At 48.4% G+C, this 20,874-nt stretch overlaps 1 protein-coding gene and 1 long non-coding RNA gene across 5 annotated transcripts; both read left to right on the top strand.

Moving 5' to 3' along the window:
• Positions 1 to 220: 220 nt before the first annotated feature.
• LOC112581531 lies at positions 221 to 1,433 on the top strand. The gene is made up of 2 exons (XR_006548078.1): positions 221 to 366; positions 1,050 to 1,433. It is a non-coding gene; the product is annotated as an uncharacterized LOC112581531 (long non-coding RNA).
• A 10,362-nt stretch (positions 1,434 to 11,795) lies between these two features.
• AVPI1 (arginine vasopressin induced 1) lies at positions 11,796 to 20,067 on the top strand. 4 transcript variants are annotated; one of them, XM_006061149.4, is made up of 3 exons: positions 11,796 to 11,949; positions 18,150 to 18,547; positions 19,496 to 20,067. In XM_006061149.4, the coding sequence occupies exons 2-3, from the start codon at positions 18,261 to 18,263 to the stop codon at positions 19,653 to 19,655; spliced, it is 447 nt and encodes a 148-aa protein (XP_006061211.1). In that variant the 5' UTR covers positions 11,796 to 11,949; positions 18,150 to 18,260; the 3' UTR covers positions 19,656 to 20,067. The 4 variants fall into 4 exon arrangements, with proteins under 4 accessions (XP_006061211.1, XP_044791281.1, XP_044791283.1 ...); XM_044935346.2 differs by having other exon boundaries at positions 11,797 to 11,949; positions 18,102 to 18,547; XM_044935348.2 differs by lacking the exon at positions 11,796 to 11,949 and adding an exon at positions 12,002 to 12,308.
• Positions 20,068 to 20,874: the final 807 nt, after the last annotated feature.

Below are 20,874 nucleotides of genomic sequence, written 5' to 3'. Positions count from 1 at the left end.
ACAGTGCTTTGCAGGAATTCTCATTTATGAAGTCTCATTTGACAGCCCCCAAAGATACGTACAGGGGTTTCCCAGGTGGCGCTGGTGGTAAAGAACCCACCTTCCAATTCAGGAGACATAAGAGACATGGGTTCCATCCCTAGGTCAGGAAGATCCTTTGGAAGAGGGCATGGCATCCCACTCCAGTATGCTTGCCTGGAGAATCCCAAGGACAGAGGACCCTGGTGGGTTACAGTCCATAGGGTCACAAAGAGTCAGACACAACTGAAGCAACTTAGCACTCATGCACATAAGATACATACCATTATTTTTCTCATCTTGCTTAGGAGAAAAAGGAAGCCTAGAGGTGTTAAGACTACGAAGCTGGTAATTACTGCTTGTCTTTCTTCCCTCCTCTTATGAACTAACCTTCATGCACTGTGGCATCTTTCTAAAATACAGACCTGGTTGTGTATATACACTGCTTCCTGCTGACCACAGGATATAGGGTTCTATCTCTTCTATGGACATGTTTCACAATCTGGCCCCAAGGGACTCCCAATTTCCTGGTTTCCCTCTTCCTTTTCTTACCCATGCTCACATTCAGTATGCCAACCCCATCAAACCTCTTAAGGTTCCGGAATAGGCTCTTCAATGCCAGGCTTCCTTGGTAGCTCAGCTGGTAAAGAGTCCATGTGCAGTGCAGGAGGCCCCAGTTCAATTCCTGGGTCAGGAAAATCCCCTGGAGAAGGGACAGGCTACCCATCCCAGTATTCTTAGGCTTCCCTGGTGGCTCAGATGGTAAAGAATCCACCCGCAATGCAGGAGACCTGGGTTGGGAAGATCCCCTGGAGGAGGGCATGGCAACCCACTCTAGTATTCTTGCCTGGAGAATCCCCATGGGCAGAGGAGCCTGGTGGGCTGCAGTTCATGGAGTCTCGAAAAGTGGGACATGGATGAGCGACTAAGCAGCAGCGCTTCAATCCCAGACCCCGTTTGGCTGACAAACTCCTATTTAACCTTCAATGCCCAGTTTAAATGTTTTTCCTCTGGTTTGTTGGCTCTTCTAGGCACCTCATTGGAGGGTCCCTCAGCATAGTTCTAAGTCAGCTCCATCTTATCCATCTTTGCCTGTGCCTGGCACATAGGAGATTCAGTAAATATCCATGGAGTGGATGACTGGGTAGCTGCAGACACGGCAGTGGAAGTGAGAAGACACCTGTTGTCCTGGGAAGTGTGCCTGGATAAGACCTCCAGCTTATCTACCCTGCAGAGCTTGTCCCTCATCTCAGTCATGGGATGAGATTGCTGGTCCCTGGCTCCCCTTGAGGGAAAAGCTACATGGTTTTCAGGGAGCTAATGCCTCCCACTGCCAACTCAGCCCCACCTACAGGTACCTGAGAAAACTCCGAATGTAAATTTTAAATTAAAAAATGGTGTGTATACCACTTACATTTTTGTAAGATAGCATGGCATAGACCCTCAGGGTGCAAGCCTGAGAGGCAGACTGCCGGACTACTTCTCACTGCCTCACCACTCCCTAGTGCTGGGAGGTGGTGTGTGTGTGTATGTGTGTGATTTAACTTCTTTGTGCCTCAGTTTCCTCATCTGTGAAATCCTTTTATTCAGCAGATGGGTGTTAGCACTTAGTAATGCTCGGTACTATTTGAGGGGTTAGGGATACATAATATATATGTGATTGTTATGAACTGAATGCTTACTATACACTAAGCATTATTGTGAGCACTTCATATGTATTGCGCTACCTAATCCTTATACCAACTCTTTAAATAACTGGTATTGGGACTTCCCTGGTGGTCCAGGGGCTAAAACTCCTAGCACCCAATGCAGGGGGCCCAAGTTCAATTCCCGGTCAGAGAATTAGATCCTTCACATCACAACTAAGAGTTAGCATGCCTCAACCACAGCTCCTACCTGCTGCAACAAAGACTGAAGACCCCACGTGCCATATCTAAGACCCAATGCAGCCAAATACACATACTTTATAAAATAAGTAAAATAACTGGTGTTAATTCTGATTCACTGATGGGGCAACCAAAGCTTAGAGAGATAAGGAAGAGGACCATGGTCACAGAACTAATGGGTGACAGTTTAAACAGCAGCCCAGGTGTGGCTGACCCCAGGTCCACATTCAGTGTGCTTTTATATAGTTTCTCATATTTAATTCTCAGCTACTCTCACAGGGACCCAGAAAGGTTACGGGACTTGCCCAAAGAAACACAGCTACTCGGTGTGGGGACTCAAACCTAGGTCTTCTAGCCCCGATTTCAGGTTTTTCCCCTCAACATCCCTGAGCAACCCTTGGAGAGACATCCTTCAGTGTCTTCAGGGTGCCAGTCTTGAGTGGGGCTGGGACTAGAATGCACAGCTGAACGCTGAATCTTTGTGCTGGACCAATGACAGGGAATTACGCTACAAAACTCTCTCTGTAAGTGGGGGACCTAAGCCAACAAACATTTAGAGGCAGACAAGAGAATCCCTTCCCTCTAAAAAAGTCATCTGGAGAGTTGGGGATGGGGCGCCACCTGGTGGACATAAACTTTGGGCTTCACAAGGCAAATCCTACTCCTTACAAGGAAACATCCTTGACAGCTTTGAGGAGGTATTTTTAGCCTCTGGAATGTTGAAAATATTCCAAAAGGCAGTCCATCAGACTTTGCAGAAGCATAACCATGCCCAAAGATCTAGATACCTCCAACACAACAAGTACAGTCTAAGCACCCAATGGGTGCAAACGAGCTGGGTGTGGAATACAGGAATGAAGAGGACCAAGGCCTGCCCTCTAAGTGTTTACACTCTGTTGGTAGGAGAAGGACAGTTGTGGACACAACAAAGAGGCGTAGACAAGAATTATAAGGAAAATACAAAACGGAAAGTGTTGGTGGTGGGAGGGCTGGAGAAAGATTCAAAAACAAAGTGTCATTTGAGGATGGATGGGATTTTGACAAGCGGAGGTGGAGGATAGGTGTCTTGGACGAGGCAGTTCCCCATCAGGCAGGTCCTGAGCCTCTTTGAATGTTATCACCAGGCGTGTATGCTGAGAATGCAAGGCCATGACCGCTCTTTCCCCCATCATTTCTCAGTGCTGTGTTTGCAGTCAGGAATTTCGAGGGATGAAGGAACATCTTCTCCCAGACACAGAGCAGACTTGCTTATTGCTTATGATAAAAGTGGTGAGGTAGGAGGGGACAGTGGTGGGTTTTCCAAGCTCAGTGCTCCTCAGCTATGACACAAACCTGTTGCATGTGTAACATCCACCTGGGCCCCTCCGTGGTGCCCCCGTGAAACTTGAAAACCAGAGAAAGATGTGTAACAACAGTGCGAATGTTGCTTGCTATGCCAACGGCGGTCAATCCTTTGTCTCTGACCCAGGAATCCTGTGTCTTCTGCCGGTATACATGAAACAACAGCAGATTAGCTTATTAGCTTATAAATTGGGTATATAGGTCCTGACAGGTGTTCCAGGCAGAAGGAGCACTGTGAGCCAAAGTAAGGCCAGATTGTTTAGGGAACACGTAGTGACACTTAACAGTTGCTCTGAGCCCCGAAGCAATGAGGCGACCTGTGACAAGAAGGACCACAGAGCCCACCCTGACATCCTAGGACTAGCTCTTACTGCTCACAGTCAGATTCTGTTTTGTCTTCAGTCTCTGGGCGACTGTAAACATGCCGTATATATAGACTCAACTCACACCTATTGTGTGCCAAGCCCTAAGCTGGCACTTGACCCAAATCAGCTAACAGCAGAGACAAAAAGCATAGTAAGAAAGTACACGGGTGCAGGGACCTAGAGAATCCTGCCTTAAATCTAATTAAATTACTAGATAAACATTTCCTGAACATGTACTGTGTACTGGCATTATGCTACAAGAGCATGCCTGAGCTGGAAGAGAACTTAAAGAATATTTGCTCCAGGCTTCTCATTTTTTGGAGGGGGTAATTGAGACTCAGAGAGAGTGAGTGACTTGTCTTAGGTCACACAATTGGTTGATGAAATGAGTACCAAATTTAGAACTTAGGTCTCCTGATTCACAATCCAGCCTGTCACACCATTGGGATGGTACCTAACCAGGAAGTCCCCTACAGCTGCAGGACAGGGGGCTCTACTGGAGCTCTGTGAGCCAGGCCAGAACCCACATTCTCACCTGTGGGTCTCTAGGCTTGTTCTCCACATGGCTCCCACCAGCCTGCAGGAACAAGGGGCATGGGGGTGATGGGTGGGGGGGTCTCCTTTGAATGGAGCTAGGTGGGATTCTGGAGGTTCTTGAACCTGTTAATCTAGCTTTCAAGGAGTGCCCAGGCCTTTGCAGGAGACGTGAGATATCTTTGAGCAGAAGCAAGGGGCCATGGACTAGGCCTGGGCCAGCAGTGAAGGCGTTTGACTCTGGCAAAGCTCAGCCCTCCTCCCCAGGGGAGGCTGGCCAGGATCAGACCTGGAACCACATGCCCCCCTGAGGCTGGTCTTTGTGTGAAGCCACCCAGGACACTGGCTCAAAAGGCTGCTTCCCCAGGGCTAAGTGACTGTGGGCTGCCAAGGTGGGTGGCCCTGAGACCACACCCTTGAGGGGCTGCCCCCTCCTGCTGGGATCTGTGATGCAATGTGTAGACCACAGGGAACCCTGTTTCTGGGGGAAAGGAGAGGCCTCACCTGTGAGGATGGACCCCTGAGCCAGGATGGCCCAAGTCAATCCCACCACTGCCCTTTAGTCTTGGATAAAATTGGAAATGGCCCAACAAGAATCAACAGCTGCAGAGCACTATCTGGCAGCCACGCACCACTTGTCTCAATACTTCCCCTAACAACCCTGGGAGGCAGGGGCTGTTAAGCTACTTCTGCTTGAAAATGAGGAAATGGAGGTACAGGGAGGTTATGTGACTTATCGAATATCATGCAGCTTTGAAAGAAGCAGCATCAGGGGAACTCTCCATGATTCATCATAACCTTAAGAGGCCCCAGTGGTAATGGGAGGTTGGAGACCCAAACAGTAGTGGAGGAGAGACCAGATTTGCTTTTTTTTTTTTTTTTTTTGGCTGTGTGGTTTGAGTGGGCCATGTCTTATAAAGAGTCTTCTGTAAGACTGGGGAAAGTTCACAGTTAAGGTAGATTCAGGGACTTTAAGATAGCTGTAGCATTTCTAGTGGCCTGGAAATCTAAATTTGGTTCCTAGCTTAGTCTGTCATTTTCCTCAGTTGTCAAATGGAGATAACCTTGACCTGTCTCTCAAGGTTGTGGGAGATGCAAGAGACGTGGGTTTGGGAAGATCCCCTGGAGGAGGGCATGGCAACCCACTCCAGTATTCTTGCCTGGAGAATCTCCATGGACAGAGGAGGCTGGCAGACTACAGTCCATGGGGTCGCAGGGAGTCAAACATGACTGAGGCAACTTAGCACACACAAGGGAATGGCAGAAATGACATTGTGACTTCTTCAGTTCAGTCGCTCAGTTGTGTCCCACTCTGCGACCCCATGGACTGCAGCATGCCAGGCTTCCCTGTCCATCACCAACTCCTGGAGTTTACTCAAACTCATGTCCATTGAGTTGGTGATGCCATCCAATCATCTCATCCTCTGCCGTCCCCTTCTCCTCCTGCCTTCAATCTTTCCCAACATCAGGGTCTTCTGCTGCTAAGTCTGCTGCTAAGTCGCTTCAGTCATATCCGACTCTGTGCGACCCCATAGACGGCAGCCCACCAGGCTCCCCCGTCCCTGGGATTCTCCAGGCAAAAACACTGGAGTGGGTTGCCATTTCCTTCTCCAATGCATGAAAGTGAAAAGTGAAAGTGAAGTCTCTCTTCAGGGTCTTCTAATTTATGTCAAATCTCTTGTAGCTTAGTCAGTAAAGAATCTGCCTGCAATGCAGGAGACCCAGTTTCGATTCCTGGGTCAGGAAGATCCCCTGGAGAAGGAAATGGCAACCCACTCCACTATTCTTGCCTGGGAAATCCCATGGACAGAGGAGCCTGGTGGGCTACAGTCCATGGGGTCGCAAGAGTCAGACATGACTGAGAGACTAAACCACTAAACCACCAAACCACCACCAATTTTTGTCAACAAAAACAAGGCAGTTTCTTCCTTGCTCACCAAAACTCAGGTAGCCCTGAGCCATCAGGAAAGAAGGAAGACTTCCAACCCTCAGCTATCTGGTCAACCTCTGCATTCAATACTTCCAGATGAAGTCCTAACATTGTGAAGTACAGACAAGCTACTCTCACTGGACTCTGAATTCCTGTGTATCTATCATGTTTTATTATTTGCTGTATTGTTTTGTTTCTATGATGTTTTGACATTTGGGACCTTGCAAACCTAGGGAGGGATTGCCCACTTCACGCACACCACCCAGAGTTAGCTAATTTCTAGAAATAGCAGGCATCTTGTCTGTGAGTACCTCTTTAATAGGCAAACCAATGCATCCTTGCAGAACCTGCTGGAAATCTGCCATCTGTGGTACTGGGGGAAGTTCTTCACAAGGAGCTGCTGCACCTCAAAACTCACTACAGAGCCTCTCAAGTGGGGGCCAAGGGAAGCTGCTGGCCACTGTGCACTGTTGGCTGCCATGTGCTGTGGGATACAAGTGATGAAGAAGCCCCCCACGCTGCAGGAGCCCCTGAGCGGGACCTGGCCCTGAAGAGTCCCCATGTGCTCCACCTGTGCGGCACTGGAGCAGACTCAACCTGAAGGAGCGGGTTGTGAAGAGCGCTCCACAACCAAGGAGAGGCCTTCCTCCTGGAGTGTCTTGCCAGCTCCCTCTACCGGCAAAGCTGAGCACTGCAGCAGCCGGAAAAGGAGAAATATCTAATGGACTCACTTATCGCAGAGGTAACTGGCGCAATACGCAGGCAGTTACGTATGTATTTAGGGACTCAACTTCCATATGCAACCTTCTGTCTACATCTGGAGTTCCATACAATGATAAAACAGTTCCATATGTCCACCTAATGAATTACAGCTATCTTTCTTACAAATGAGCAATTCTCATCTCCCTCCAAAACCAATCTAAATACTTCTCAGATTTTGTAATAATTTGGAAAATATAGTGTTACATAAGGACTAAATTGTAACCTTAACTCCCAACAACTTACTTGTAAAATGAAAACATAAAGAGGAAGAAAAAAATGTCAGTATATACAAAGATACCATGTATATAAGAGGGAAAACACCCAAAACTACTATAGTCCTTGTTTTTGTAATTGGCCACATGGCTGTTTTAGAAAGCATTAGTGATTTCCCAACTGCACTGCTCCCTCTACATTTATTAGCTGGCATCCTACTATAAGCTTTCTCTTCTCCTCTGTTTACTTATTTAATAGTTATATTACTATAAACATATAATCTTATTTTTGCTCATTGGGTTATAATCTGTTACTGTTCTATTTTATCTTGATGTTCTACGTTTGGCTAATGGGAGCCCTTACAATCTGACTCCTAGTCCTTTTGACACATCCCCATCATTCTGTGAGTACTTCCTTATTTTTTTGCACAAGATGGTGTAGGGTCATCTTGAACTTTCTCAATCCCAGAAGTAGAATTAATCATTTATCCAAGGAACCCTTTGTGGAGAATGATATTGAGAAATCAATAACTGGTGCTAAGTGTGCTTATTCCTCTTCGAGTGTCATTGCTTCTAGGCCCTTTCAGCAGACAGATGGGAAATGTGTATGTTTGTGTATGTTCATGGTTATATATGTGTACACATATACACATGCATACGTGTATGCATATAAACACATTTATAGCTATATTTATTCTGTATCTACTTATCTATATTTTTATTTATTTATTATTATTTCTTTATGTGGCTGTCTTAATTGTGGCACATAGGATCTTTGGTCTTTAGTTGTGGCATGCAGGATCTAGTTCCCTGATCAGGGATTGAACCTGGGCCCCCTACATGGGAGTGTGAAGTCTCAGCCACTGAACCACCAGGGAAGTCCTGGATGACATGAGTTTGAGCAAGCTCTGGATGCTGGTGATGGACAGGGAGGCCTGATGTGCTGCAGTCCATGGGGTCACAAAGAGCTGGACACAACTGAGTGACTGAACTGAACTGATGGACTGACTTGTGTCCCAAATTCATATGCTGAAGCTCTAACCTGTGACTGTGTTTAGAGTAATGAATTTATTAAGGTTAGCTGGGAGCATCCATAAGAGCAGAGTCTGATCTGATAAGATTAGTGTCCTTATAAGAAGAAACATCCGGAGAAGGCAATGGCACCCCACTCCAGTATTCTTGCCTGGAAAATCCATGGACGGAGGAGCCTGGTGGGCTGTAGTCCATGGGGTCGCGAAAAGTTGGACACAATTGAGCAACTTCACTTTCACTTTTCTCTTTCATGCATTGGAGAAGGAAATGGCAACCCACTCCAGTGTTCTTGCCTGGAGAATTCCAGGGACAGGGGAGCCTGGTGAGCTGCCATCTCTGGGGTTGCACAGAGTCGGACACGACCGAAGCGACTTAGCAGCAGCAAGAAGAAACATCAGAGAGGCATCTTTCTCTTTCTCACCACCACGTGAGGGCACAGTGAGCAGGCACTGTCTGCATGTCAGGAAGAGAGATCTCACCAGAAACTGAGTCAGTCAGAACCTTGATCCTGGACTTCTCAGCCTCCAGAATTGTGAGAAGATAAACTTTTGCTGTTAAGTCACCCAGACACTGTGGTATTTTGTTTTTGCCTCCCAAGCAGACTAATACAATACTGACCTTGAATGTTAGATTAACATGAGTGGTGTATTTTTAAAAAGATGTTTCTATAATGCACCATTTGCCTATAGGACTTTGTTATTTTCAGTCTCTTCAGACTGTTAGTTCAGAGAAGAAAGTTGTAATAAGTTGCTTCGTGTAATGCCCTAAGCAGAAGGGCATTTTTTAAAAAGTTTAAAATGACCAGATTATTTATCAAGAAAAATGGAGTTGACTCAAGAGTCACTGTTGCTTGTCAGCTGAGTGTGGAAATTCTCTCTGCTCTCCCCAGAACAGAACATCCAGCAACAACAAACCCATGGGAATAAGCCTCAACCCCACTGGGGGACCATTTGTGACTGTACAGCTGCTGGAACAATTCCTGCAGGATAGAGAGGGTAGACACTGAATGCTGCTCTAGTATCTGTAGCAAGGTTTATATTAAGCACTGTGCCTATAGCACTCACCTCATCCTTACAGCAATGCTCGGAGGTGGTAATACAATGATTTCCATTTTATAGATGAGAAAATAGAGAAGCAGAGAGGTTAAGTCATTTGCCTAAGGTTGAGCAGCTAGAATCCCTTTCCTAGGCTCTATTCCCCTAAAAATGAGCACCTTGCTGAGCCATACTGGAGCTCAGGGCTAAAGGAAAAACGTGCATCCCTAGATACAATTGTCAAAACATCTTTCCATATTTTGAACCGAATGAAAAAAGTGGATTAAAGCTCTATGATTAAAAAACACAAGCATATATAAATCTCCGTGTTGCCAATCTATTCCGACACTATTGTCAACACTCATAAATCCAATTGGCAGGGGACACAGTGGTGACCTGCCTGGCAACCGTGGGCTGATTGGAAATGACTGTTCTCGATGAAAAATGAGGCAGGGTCATAAAACAAGCAACAACCTGTCTTTAGGTTGTGCTGTGCTAAGTAGCTTCAGTCGTGTCTGACTCTTTGTGACCACATGGACTGTGGCCCACCAGGCTCCTCTGTCCATGGAATTCTCCAGGCAAAAGTACTGGTGTGGGTTGCCATCAAATGTTGATATTTTATTCATCATAGATATTTTGCATTAATTTTTAAAGATATTGCATTAAAATATTTATCTCGATTATGGCGTTTCTTGGTGCCCCTCAAATATTTCTCCCAAGGAGATTCTACCCAGTTAAGATTGTCTCAGTTTAATCTGATCCCTGGTAAAACCAGATGTTGGTCTGAATTACCCAAGACTCCATTCCCCAGAGTAGTAGTCCTTCTTTCCCTCTTTAAACAGAGCTCTGTTGGGGAGTGGATTCCAGAGGCATTCTGTGGATCCCAGATGCCCCACTCTTGCATGCCCACACGATTATGGAAGCGCCTCATCTTCTCATCAGAAATACTGAATCATAAAGCTGCAATAATGGAAACTGTTCCATTGTACGGTAAGCACACAATGGTCACACGCCTGCAAAGATGTTTGGAGACACCAGATATTCTCCACCCAGCCTTAGTCACATCTGACCCAGAAACCACAAGCTCCTAATTCCTATCCTGGTACGCTCATCAGAGCTCATGGCATCAGAGTTCCTAAGCTCTTCAAGCACAAATATGCCAAGAGTTTGGCCTTCCTATTGCTGAGAATGGGGTAGAAGGAGCTCCTGGTTCAGAAGCCCAGCCTCTTGGTTTAAATGTCTGCATGGTACCCTCCTTAGCCAAGCAGTTGACTGAAAGGTTTTGCAATACTTTGTATTGAAGATGAACATTGCTGATTTCTTTGTTCTTTTCAATATTTCCACAGGGCTTCAGGAACAACAGAGAAACCACTGTTAAAACCCTTTAAACTACAACAAAGCAATTGCCAATGTTTTTGTGCAGGACACAAGAATTGGAGACCACGGGATGAGGAAGAACAGCTCCCAAATATACCCTCCACCTAGCCAAAGGGGCCCCACAGTCCCATGTGCTGGCTCTTATTCTTCCCCCCTTGCAACTCTTACAGAAGAGAACTCAAATGACTACAAAGGTCAGCTCTGAAGTGAAAAAGAAGTCAGGGAGACCCAGCTGCCTACTCCCAGGCTCCCTTTGTGACCATTTTTAAACCAGTGCACAAATAACTTGTCTTCCAATGAAGCAAACAAGTACTGATCAAGGGCCTACTGGACACCCTACATCCACTCCTGCCCTTCCAACCCAGTTTCAAGCTGTAGTCAAAGTGAATTTCTAAAAACACAAATTTGTCATGAGGATGAAATGAGTTAATATTTGTAAAGTCTGACTGGCATTGGTACATTGTAAGTGCTATAAAGTGTCTATTAAATAAACACATACAGTGCTATTCCCCACCTCTCTCTCTCTCTCTCTCTCACTGACCTTACTCCAGGCCTCCATTCAAGACTTTCTCAATCAAGTTACCTCCTGACCTTAGCCTTATTTAGCATGTGCCCTCCTCTTTTCTCAGATCCAGGCCTCTTCATCTGTTCAATCTCAACACCTCCTTCACAGAAAAATATTACTCTGCCTCTAGGACCTCCCCAAGGGAGCTTAGGTTCCTTCCTAATGTTTATCACAACTGTAATAAACAATTAAATGTTTTTAGTTTTTCAATATTTTGCTAAACTGTAAATTACCCGATTTCAAGATTAGAACCCACGACATTCTGGCTTTGAAACCAAAGGTCTGACTACCGCACTAACTGTCCCTTCTCCTCCCTCAAAGCTGGAGCCAGAAGACAAGTGGAGTAGAGTTCAAAGAGCTGCAAGTCTGTTTGCAGAGGGCCACACGCAGCAGCAAGGAACACGGCGCCGCGCGCACAGGCCTCGGGTCCAGAGCAGGGGGGCATCCGTCACGTGTACCCGGCAGGGCCAGCCGTCGCCGCACCCCGGGGCAGGAATGCGGCCCCGCCCCCACTCCGGAGCCAGCAAAACCGCGCTCTCCTGGAGGACTGACGTCAATGAAAGGGGCACCTCCGGGCGCCGCGCGAGGGTGGCAGTGGGCGGAGGGAAAGGGCTGGGAGGGCACGCCCCTCGTTGCCGCTCCACCGCTAATTGGACCTGGGGCCCTTTCGCACTCTGATTTCCAGGCCAGTGGAGAGAAAGGGGCGGAGCCGGGACACGCCCCTCGCCTCATTACGGCCGCCGATTGGCTCACCGTGTCTCCGCGTTCGATTTTGGAAGGCTCGCCGGGAGCTCTCACCTAGGCTCGGCTGAGGATTGGCTGTTCCGGGGCTGGGGAGCGCTTTCTCCGGGGAGCCGCGGCTGCGACCGAGGTGGTCCTCCTCGGGAGGCCAGGTACGTAGGTCGGCAGCCAAGCTTTTGCTGCGGTGGAGGCGGGTGGGAGGGCTGTCAGAGCAGAGATGTCGCTGAGACCCGAACTCCCAGGTCCAGTTAGGGCCCGTCATGCGAAGCGGCCGCGTCTAAGACTTAGGGGCAGACCCGTTCTGGTGGTGTCGTCGTGTGACCTCGGCCAGGATACCCGCTCCCAAGGTCTTGTCCTGTTGATGAACGCCGTCTGGTCCTTGTGAGCACCATCACGGCAGGAAGCTCAGAGCTGCGCTCGCCCTTTCGAAAGCGTTGAAAGGGGTTGGAGTGGACGCATCTTAGCTGACCCTATCCCGATTTGAGGTCTATTGGCTCTGCGCTCCTGCGTGGTGAGTAATCGCTCTAACTCCCCACGGGACCATGGAGTGCTGAGGGCACAGACACACAGTATTGGGAGACCTGCCTTTGATCCCTGCACCATCCAAACTCTGGAGAAGCAGATAGCAGATTTCAAAGCCTCCTGGGTCCTTCCTCCCCATGAAGACTTCCTCAGCCATCTGGCAGGAACAAAAATAGCAGTGGTTGAGAGTGTGGGCGCTGGGATCAGACTAGGGTTCCCATCCCAGTCTCATCACCTACCCATCTGTGTGACTTTGGGAAGTTACCAAACCTTTCTGAGCTCAGATTTCTCATCTGTAAAATGGGTGTAACAAGGATAGTGCCTCCTCATAGGGGTGTTGTGATGATTAAAGATATTACTTCTCAGGAAGTGCTGTTCTGCATTTGACAGGGAGCAAGCTTGACAGGGAGCCTCTACTGCAGGTATGATTTAAAAGTCTACAGATGAACCTATCTCCCTTTACTCTCTTCTCCCAAGAGTGAAGGCCCTTTCTGAGGGAGTTTCATGACAGTAGTGAGAATGAAAATGGCAGAGATTCTATAGTCCCTGGAGGCTAAATAGCCTGTCTTCCTCCCATCAGCTTCCCTGGTAGGTCAGTGGTAAAAGAATCTGCCTGCCAATGCAGGAGATACAGGTTCGGTCCCTGGGTTAGGGAGATCCCCTGGAGAAGGAAATGGCAACCCACTCCACTATTCTTTCCTGGGAAATCCCATGGACAGACAAGCCTGGCAGACTACAGTCCATGGGGTCACAAAAGAGTTGGACACGACTTAGCGACTAAACAACAGCAATAACAACTCCCTTCCATCATTCATTCATGATGTAATGTGCTGGGATAGGTCCTTGGCATACTAAAGTATTAATCTTCCTATCCCCTAAGGGTTATCTATTTTCACCATTTTGATGAAGAGCAAATTGAGACAGGGGAAAACCAAGACCTGCCAATGTATTCAGTTATCAATGGCAGAACCAGAATTCAGGGTTCTTGGACTCTACAAAAGAGTTTTTCCTAGATCTAGCAGGAGTTTATTTTCAGGTCATATCTGAGAATTGACCTGGGAAAAGGGTCCATTTCCTTTCTCTACCTTCTGGGACGCAGAATTGTAGACCAACCTGTGTCTAGTTCTCTACTGCCTGAGCTAGGCCCTGTGGGAGGCAGGACCCACACAGCCATTTGGACTGAGCCTCCTGCTTGAAGGAGCCATGGATTTTGGCTGCTGTCCAGTGGGCAGGGAAACAGGCCAAGGTCACAAATGTTGATATGGGCCTTGGGCCAGAGCCTCCAGGTTGTTTTTTTTTTTTCTTTTTCTAAGAGGCCCTTGGCCTCTGGTTACAGATTATCATCATCACCAGTGCTATCTGAAGGGGGTGAGCTGAATGAGTGAGGGCTCAGTTGCCGGCCAGGTCACATGAGTGTGTTGTGCCTGTCATAGTTCCCTGCACGTCCCCGAGACCACAGTGTGAAAAGCTGTCTGAACTGAGCTTCATACATTACAAAAAACGCTCGGTTGGACACCATATTTGTGTACTGCAAATTCAGTGCATGGTGAGTCACTTTTTAAATGTATTTCTTTGTCAGAGCTTAGCAGTTCCTTTATTGCCTGTTGCAAAACAAGTTGAACTTCAATTTCAACATTTGATATTTACTTTGGGAGTTCATTTTTAAGCTAGTTTAGATCAAATTGAAGGATTTTGCAATTAGTCTTTACTCATTAGCTCACAGATCCATGCCTATCTTTTATGCCAGCTCTGAAATGAAAGATCCATTTATAATCTTTTAATAGCCCCATGGTTTCATTTCCCAGTTTAAACAAGGGCCATTGTTCAAGTACACACTGACTTCCCTGGATTCAGGTCTTGTCCAGGAAATCAGTGGGAAAGTAACACATTGAATGAGACAGGAAATTTTCTCCTGATAGTAAATTTTCTCCTGAATCTTCTGATTCAGCTTTCTCAAAGTTTACCATCTAATCCTACTTGGAATCCACTGATTTTTATTCCCAGCCTCACTCTGCTGTCTGAATTCCAGGGTGGGAGGCCAAGCCAGGAGTGAGGGACCTCAAAATCTGGAGTTGCCAAGACCTCCCCAAGGTTCACGAGGATATGGTTGAGGCTTGGGGGCTCAGACTTGCCCGCATGGCTCCTTGTTGGTTTGTTTGTAACTCTGTAACTGACTGCTGGAGGCAGGGCCTTGCAGCCCTGGTAGAGGTGGGTGGCTGGACCATCTGGAAAGTCAGGCTCTGAGCCATTTCCTCCCTAAGACAGCTGCTGCTATTTGATCCTATGACCCGTCTCTCTGAAGGGCAGGTGAGACTGCCTGAGTCCCAGAGCAGGACTATCAGCTCTTCTCCCACCACCCCAACCAGCCTAGGAGTCTACTCTGGGCTTGGCCACAGCCAGCCTGGGTCACTAGAATGCTTTCGAGCAGTGAGTTCTTTCTTCTACCAGACCCTAACCCCACACCAGCCCAACAGTGTCTGGCCTCTAAGGAAGACTAAGGAGGGCAGAAAAGGGGAGTCCCCTGGCACCTAACTATACAGACATGTCCACACATGTTGCTCCTGGGCCCTGGCAGACAAGCTAACTCATCTCCACTTCTGTGTGGACCCAGCCTTGTCATGGAATCATTGACTCTCAACACCAGCACACGCCCCGGAGACTCTAAGAATAAACCCTTCCTTTCAACTGTAAGAGGAAGGGCCCACAGAGGCCACGTGAAGTGCCTGAGGTGTCTTAGCCAGTGAGTGGCTGCACTAGGGCTTGAAGCTAGTCCTCTGACTCAAGCCAGAGCTCTGTGCACTGGGCTGCATAGCAGCTCCAGGTTCCTTCTGTGGAGGCTGGGGCTCCTCCCCATCAGAGTGCCATGGGTTCACGGCTTCAAGGCTGGGGGCGGCCTGTCACCCTGTAAACAACTTTGGCACTAGTGAAGATTAAAACAAATTCCACGCCCCGACTCTTGCCTGGGGTGTGGGACATTCATCCTTCTTCCCTTTCTACTGGCGAGTTTTCCCCTACATGAATTGGAAAAGAATAGTGAAACAGTCTTCACAGATATAATGGGAAGAAATGTGCTTTGAGCTGCCAGGCTGTGAGGGCAACTTGGTGATTCAAAAGCTCCGGCCGCAGTCACTTAGACTAGGGCTCACCTGAGGATAGGGTGCGCTCGGGCTCAGGGCTATGTATTTCAGCTCCTCTTTAGTCCCCTATGAATGGCAATGAGGTTAACAGTGCCTGATTCCTAACAATGGTTTTGAGGATGAAATGGTATCATGCACGTTGCTGATTCAGAATAAACACCCCCGGCATGCGTGCTTAGTCACTTCAGTCATGTCTGACTCTTTGCCACCCTTTGGACTTGTAGCCCACCAGGCTCCTCTGTCCATGGGATTCTCCAGGCAAGAATACTGGCGTGGGTTTCCATGCCCTCCTCCAGGGGATCTCCCTGACCCAAGGATCGAACCAGCGTCTCTTTTGTCTCCTGCACTGGCAGGCGGTTTCTTTACCACTAGCGCCACCTGGCAAGACAAACACCCCATAGTAGTTAGCTTTTACTTCTCTTTATCAGCCTGAAAGTGTGACTTGGTGACTGTTGTTTTCTGGTCACAGGATATCATCCAGTTCTGGAGGTTTAATTACCACACATATTAGGTCTTAACTGGATTCCCATAATTGTGCCTACAGAGAGGCAGATTTTAAAATCCCCATTTTCCAGATAAAAAGCACAATTTTTTTTAAATTAATTTATCTGAAAGTCTTCTGCAGGTTTATTTTAGCTACTAAATCTTTTCAAAAGAGAGAGCGGGTTATGATAGAAACAGGGTGAGTGTAGAAATTATTAGAAGGAGAGTGGCTACTGAGGTGAGGAGGAGGGAAGGCCAGGGCAAGGGCAGGTGGGGAACAGTCATATCTGAGGAGTCTGAATGGGAGGGAGAGATGGCTCAAATTCTCAAGAGCATCAAAGGCAGGTGAGAGTAAGGGTTACCTCTGCAGGTGGGTAGGTTGAGGATAGGAAGCTGGTAATGCTCTTATTTATATGATTCTGATCTTTTGTACTTTTTACAGTTGAGTTTGTACATTTTTTATTTAAATTTTTATTTCAAATTTGATTTCTTTTTTAAGCTGGCTGCTGGCTGACAGATCTCTCTGTAATTAGATCTCTCTGTAGTGGGGTCTGACTTAGCAACCAGGCCTTCCTCATTAGGCTCAGGACTGTGCAGGGAGAAGGGAGCACAGGCAAGGCCTTCAGCTGGCTCAGGCCAGACTGTTCAGAGGAAAAGGAGGGTCCACATTACACCCCTGCTGTAAGTGAAAAAGTCCAGAAGGCCAAGAAGAGGGGCATTTGTATTTATTTAGCTCCCACTGGGGACCTGATACACACTAGACCCATTTAATCCTTACAATAATCCTGAGAAGTGTTATTAGCCCCATTTTCTAGTTGAGCAAGCAGGCCCAGAGAGATTGAATAATTTGCCTAAGGTCACAGCCAGGAAGAGCTTGGGTGTGTTAGTTGCTCAGTCGTGTCCTACTCTTTGCAACCCATGGACTGTAGCCTGCCAGGCTCCTCTGTCCATGGAATTCTCCAGGCAAGAATACTGGAGTGGGTTGCTATTACCTTCTCCAGGGGATCTTCCTGACCCAGGGATTGAACCCTGGTCTCCCACATTGAGGGCATATTCTTTACCCTCTGAGCTAACTGGGAAGTCGGGGAGTTCTGTATAATACCAAGTCTTTGGTCTTCTGGTCTCCAGTCTATTTTCCAATCCCATAGCCATTTCAGGCTGTAGTGAAGACAAGGATAAGGTGGGTAAGCCACTTATCCCTTTACCATTCACTGAGAACTACGTAGAACTGAGATAATTCTGTTTTCATTTCTTGCATATGGGGGTGGGGTGTGGCACTGGCCCGAGCCTAACTTTTATTGAACTTATCATAGATTTCAGCCTCTTGCACTGAGAGGATACTTCAATCCCGTAGCCCCTTCTTCTGCCCCTACCTTTCTCTCTGTGGTTCTTTGGACTGTGGTTAGATCTGATTGGTCTATTTCATGCTGTTTAACTAAATTATATGGACTTGACTCATCCCCCCTGTCCCCCTGGAGCTTGAAAATAGAAGACAGGATGCTCTTCTCAGTGTTACAGATGGAAAAGCAGACTGGTGGGACATCTTGCATGGTCTTAATGCTTTGTGTCTTCACTCAGTCCTCACAGCGACTCTAAGAAGTAGGTACTTGTATGGCTGATTAAGTTTTTTTACACAGGAAGTAGTGGAGACGAGGAGGATCACCTAGCCAGTAAGTGGTAGAGGCGGCTGGAAGCCGGATTCCTGCTGTGGAGCCCAAGGCCACAGCCCCTCTCTTGCCTCTGTGCAGCTTGGGTCTCAGCGTCAGAGTATTGTTCTTCAGTTTCCTCACCTGTGACATGAGGAGGTTAAAAAGTATCTACCTCCAAGGGCAGTTGTGCTCGTTCATGATTCAACGATGTTATATGAGTACACCTGTTATGGGGGTACCTGCAACCTGAGTGCTTAAAACATTTCAGCTGCTATGGGTGTTATCACTCGGGCCTGGGGTCTGCGTGGACTCTGGAGCCAGAGAGACTTGGCCTCTGCTTCTGGCTATGCACTTACACATGGCTTTGTGTCCATGAGAAAGTCATTTAACATCTGAGGTGTGCATCTTCATCTCTAAAGTGGAGATGCACAATCCTTACCTTCTGTGACCCTTAATACATAGGCCAGGCATGTAAACACTGTAAAGTGTGACTATCGTTATTATCTCCCCAAGGTGCCCCGGGAAATCAGTGATTTCAAGTCAAGACTTACTCTATTTCAGCTACTGGAGAACAGAAACACCAGAAGCCCTTGCGTTGGTCAAGACCCCCAGGCTTGGGAAGGACCCACTGAGCTGCTGACGTCCCTCCCTGCTCCTTCCTCAGCACCCAGGATGGGCACCCCTGCATCTGTGGTCAGCGAGCCACCCCCCTGGCGGGCCCCCCCGGAGGTCCGGGGCCGCAAGCAGGCCGCAGCCAACATCTTCCAGGATGCCGAGCTGCTGCAGATCCAGGGCCTGTTTCAGCGCAGCGGGGACCAGCTGGCCGAGGAACGGGCACAGATCGTCTGGGAGTGTGCAGGGGACCATCGTGTGGCCGAGGCCTTGAAGAGGCTGCGCAGGAAGAGGCCCCCTCGGCAGAAGCCCCTAGGCCCCTCGGTACACCACTGCAGCAGGCTCAGGTAGGCCACGGGGCACGACAGGCCCGCTCCTCCATTTCCCGGCTGGTGTGGCCTGAAGCCACTCACCTGGCCTCCCTGTGAAGTACCTGCCATTGGGGTTGTTGCCAGGTCTACACAGTGCCTACCGTGTGGTTGGCACTTAAGAGACTGTTACTGCTGGGGTCACCTATGACCCTGTGAACTCCCATGGGAAGGGGTGCCTGGGTCCCCTCAGTGCCACCTCATTTCACAGAGGTTCCGAACCAGGAGCCAGGGAGGGACTATGGTTTGGAAGGGAAAAAAAAAATCGTATTTACCTGTTGTTGAACAGGTAACATTCAAAAGTAAGCTGGGTGATAATCTGAGTTGTGGGACTACTAAGAAAATAGCATAGGGGAGTACCATAGAGGCATCAAGGGTTAAAAACTGTTGAGAAACTTCACCTGAAATTTCCCCCAGTCCTTCGCCTCTTCGCTTAGGTCGCTGCCCACTCAGGAACAGCAAGCCCCCAAGAGACCAAGCTGAACCATCTAGGTGGCCTAAGCAGTCACTCTAGGTTATGCTCTGTGCCCACAGTCAGAACACGAGATCTGAACAGGCCTTCAGAGGTCATCAGGGCCAGGGCAGCAGATCAGCTTTGTTGCTCCTATGAATTTCAGTTGATCAGTAATCCCTGCTGGAATCATCTTAAGAAGGCTACTTGCCCTCTGGTCTTGTACAGGACAGGATGAGGAGGGTGGAGAAACACAAGAGTGTCACACCCCCGATCTAGTCCAACTCCCCTTACAGAAAAGCAGTCTGAAAGCTTTGCCTTGTCATGCAGCTCTCTGGGGGCAGAGATGAGACCAGAGCCCTGGTCTCATTTGGCTCTGAACAGTGTGCTTTAATAGTTCATCAGGACCAAAATCTCTTCAGTCCCTGTTCTTTCTTTCCTTACTGATGTTGGCTTAACATGACTGTTCCCTGCAGAACTGCAGAGCCCTGCGCTCCGCCGGCCGAACCACAGAGCAGTGCCACGGAGACGGCTTCCAGTGAGCAGCATGTGAACTCCAGGAGGGCCAGTGCCCGGATCCGCCGGAACTGGAGGAAGCCAGGACCCACAAGCTACCTCCATCAGATCAGACACTGAGCCGGGGAAGGGGCCGGGACCGGCTGTATCCTCCCCAGGATTCACAGAGACTTTTGCCAAAGGGCTGGGGAAGGCAAAGAAGAGACAGCCTCACAACAGCCTCACTGCTGCCACTGGCCTGCGCAGGCCAGAACAGGCCCGGAGGCTTCCACTGAGCTGTCACAGGGGACCCGTTCCTCACCAGACTGAGGAAAAGCAGTGCCCGTTTCTGCCTCAGTGCTTCTCAGTTGAACACTGCCTGGGCTGCAGGGTAGTCTTCCTGGGAGTCAAGCGACAGGCACTGTGACGCAGCACCCCACTACTCCTGCTACAGCTGGGGCCCACAGTCCGGCAGCTCGTCCCACACCCCTGCCCCTCAGGCCGGCACAGGGAAACGTAGTGCAAGTGGCAAAATAAACCATGTGCATCGAGAGCTATGTGAGTCTGTCACGCAAGGGGAAGATCTGGAAATGGACACTCTGGAGCCGGGGGTGAGGCTCAGGCCCACTGCAAGGAGAGGGCAGTTCCCAGGAAGGAGAAAATCGAGCTGGCCTCCTGGTCCAAGGAGAGGAGAAGGGTCTTTGGCCCCCCCACCAGCTCCTAGTACAGTCAGAGCTGCATGGCGGGCAACAGGCCCGGGTGGGACGAGTGCGGTCAGTGCAGTGGGTGCTTGCGCCTCAGCTGCCCTCTTCACCCCTGTGGGCAAACCATTCTGAGGCGGCTCCGCAGCTGCAACAACCATGCCTTTTGCATTACTGAAGTTTCCTGAAAACCCCTGAGGTGAGGATTTCTGCCTGCTATTCTGGCTTTGGCTCAAAAGAAGCCATTAGCATTTAGTTTCCCTCTTGCCATTCCTATCTGCTTGATTATCCTCACTTAGAGGAACCAGGGTTCAAATTGCTCCAGGTGGACAGGGATGCACACACAGAGCAGGGCTGCCCTCTTGTGGCCAAGAAGAAAACCCAGTCCACATTCCTTATCCCAACCCCTTGGGCAAAGATGATTTTGGAATTTAGAATTATTTCAGCTTTTAGAAAGCAGACATTGCAAAAACTGTAAAATCCCTATCAGAGGAACATCTCAAAACAAAACACTAATATTTCTGCAAGAAATATTCACGGTAAGAAAGATACATGATGATTATAAACAGCTTTGCATCAATCAATGTAGGTTCAAGTTAGGTGTTGGTGTCAAATGGGTTAAAACAATATTTTGGGAAATGAGAACCTGTACCTTCCTC

This window comes from Bubalus bubalis, chromosome 23 (assembly GCF_019923935.1).
Source record: "Bubalus bubalis isolate 160015118507 breed Murrah chromosome 23, NDDB_SH_1, whole genome shotgun sequence".
NCBI classification, from domain to species: Eukaryota; Metazoa; Chordata; class Mammalia; order Artiodactyla; family Bovidae; genus Bubalus; species Bubalus bubalis.
Note: the sequence above shows the minus strand (reverse complement) of the source record. Positions and strands in the feature narration are given on the sequence as shown.

Bases quoted from the DNA above. Each gene is read 5' to 3' on its own strand.
- AVPI1 (XM_006061149.4), top strand. From the start codon at position 18,261: ATGGGCACCCCTGCATCTGTGGTCAGCGAGCCACCCCCCTGGCGGGCC. The intron at 18,548-19,495 runs GTAGGCCACGGG...TGTTCCCTGCAG, and splicing joins CACCACTGCAGCAGGCTCAG to AACTGCAGAGCCCTGCGCTC.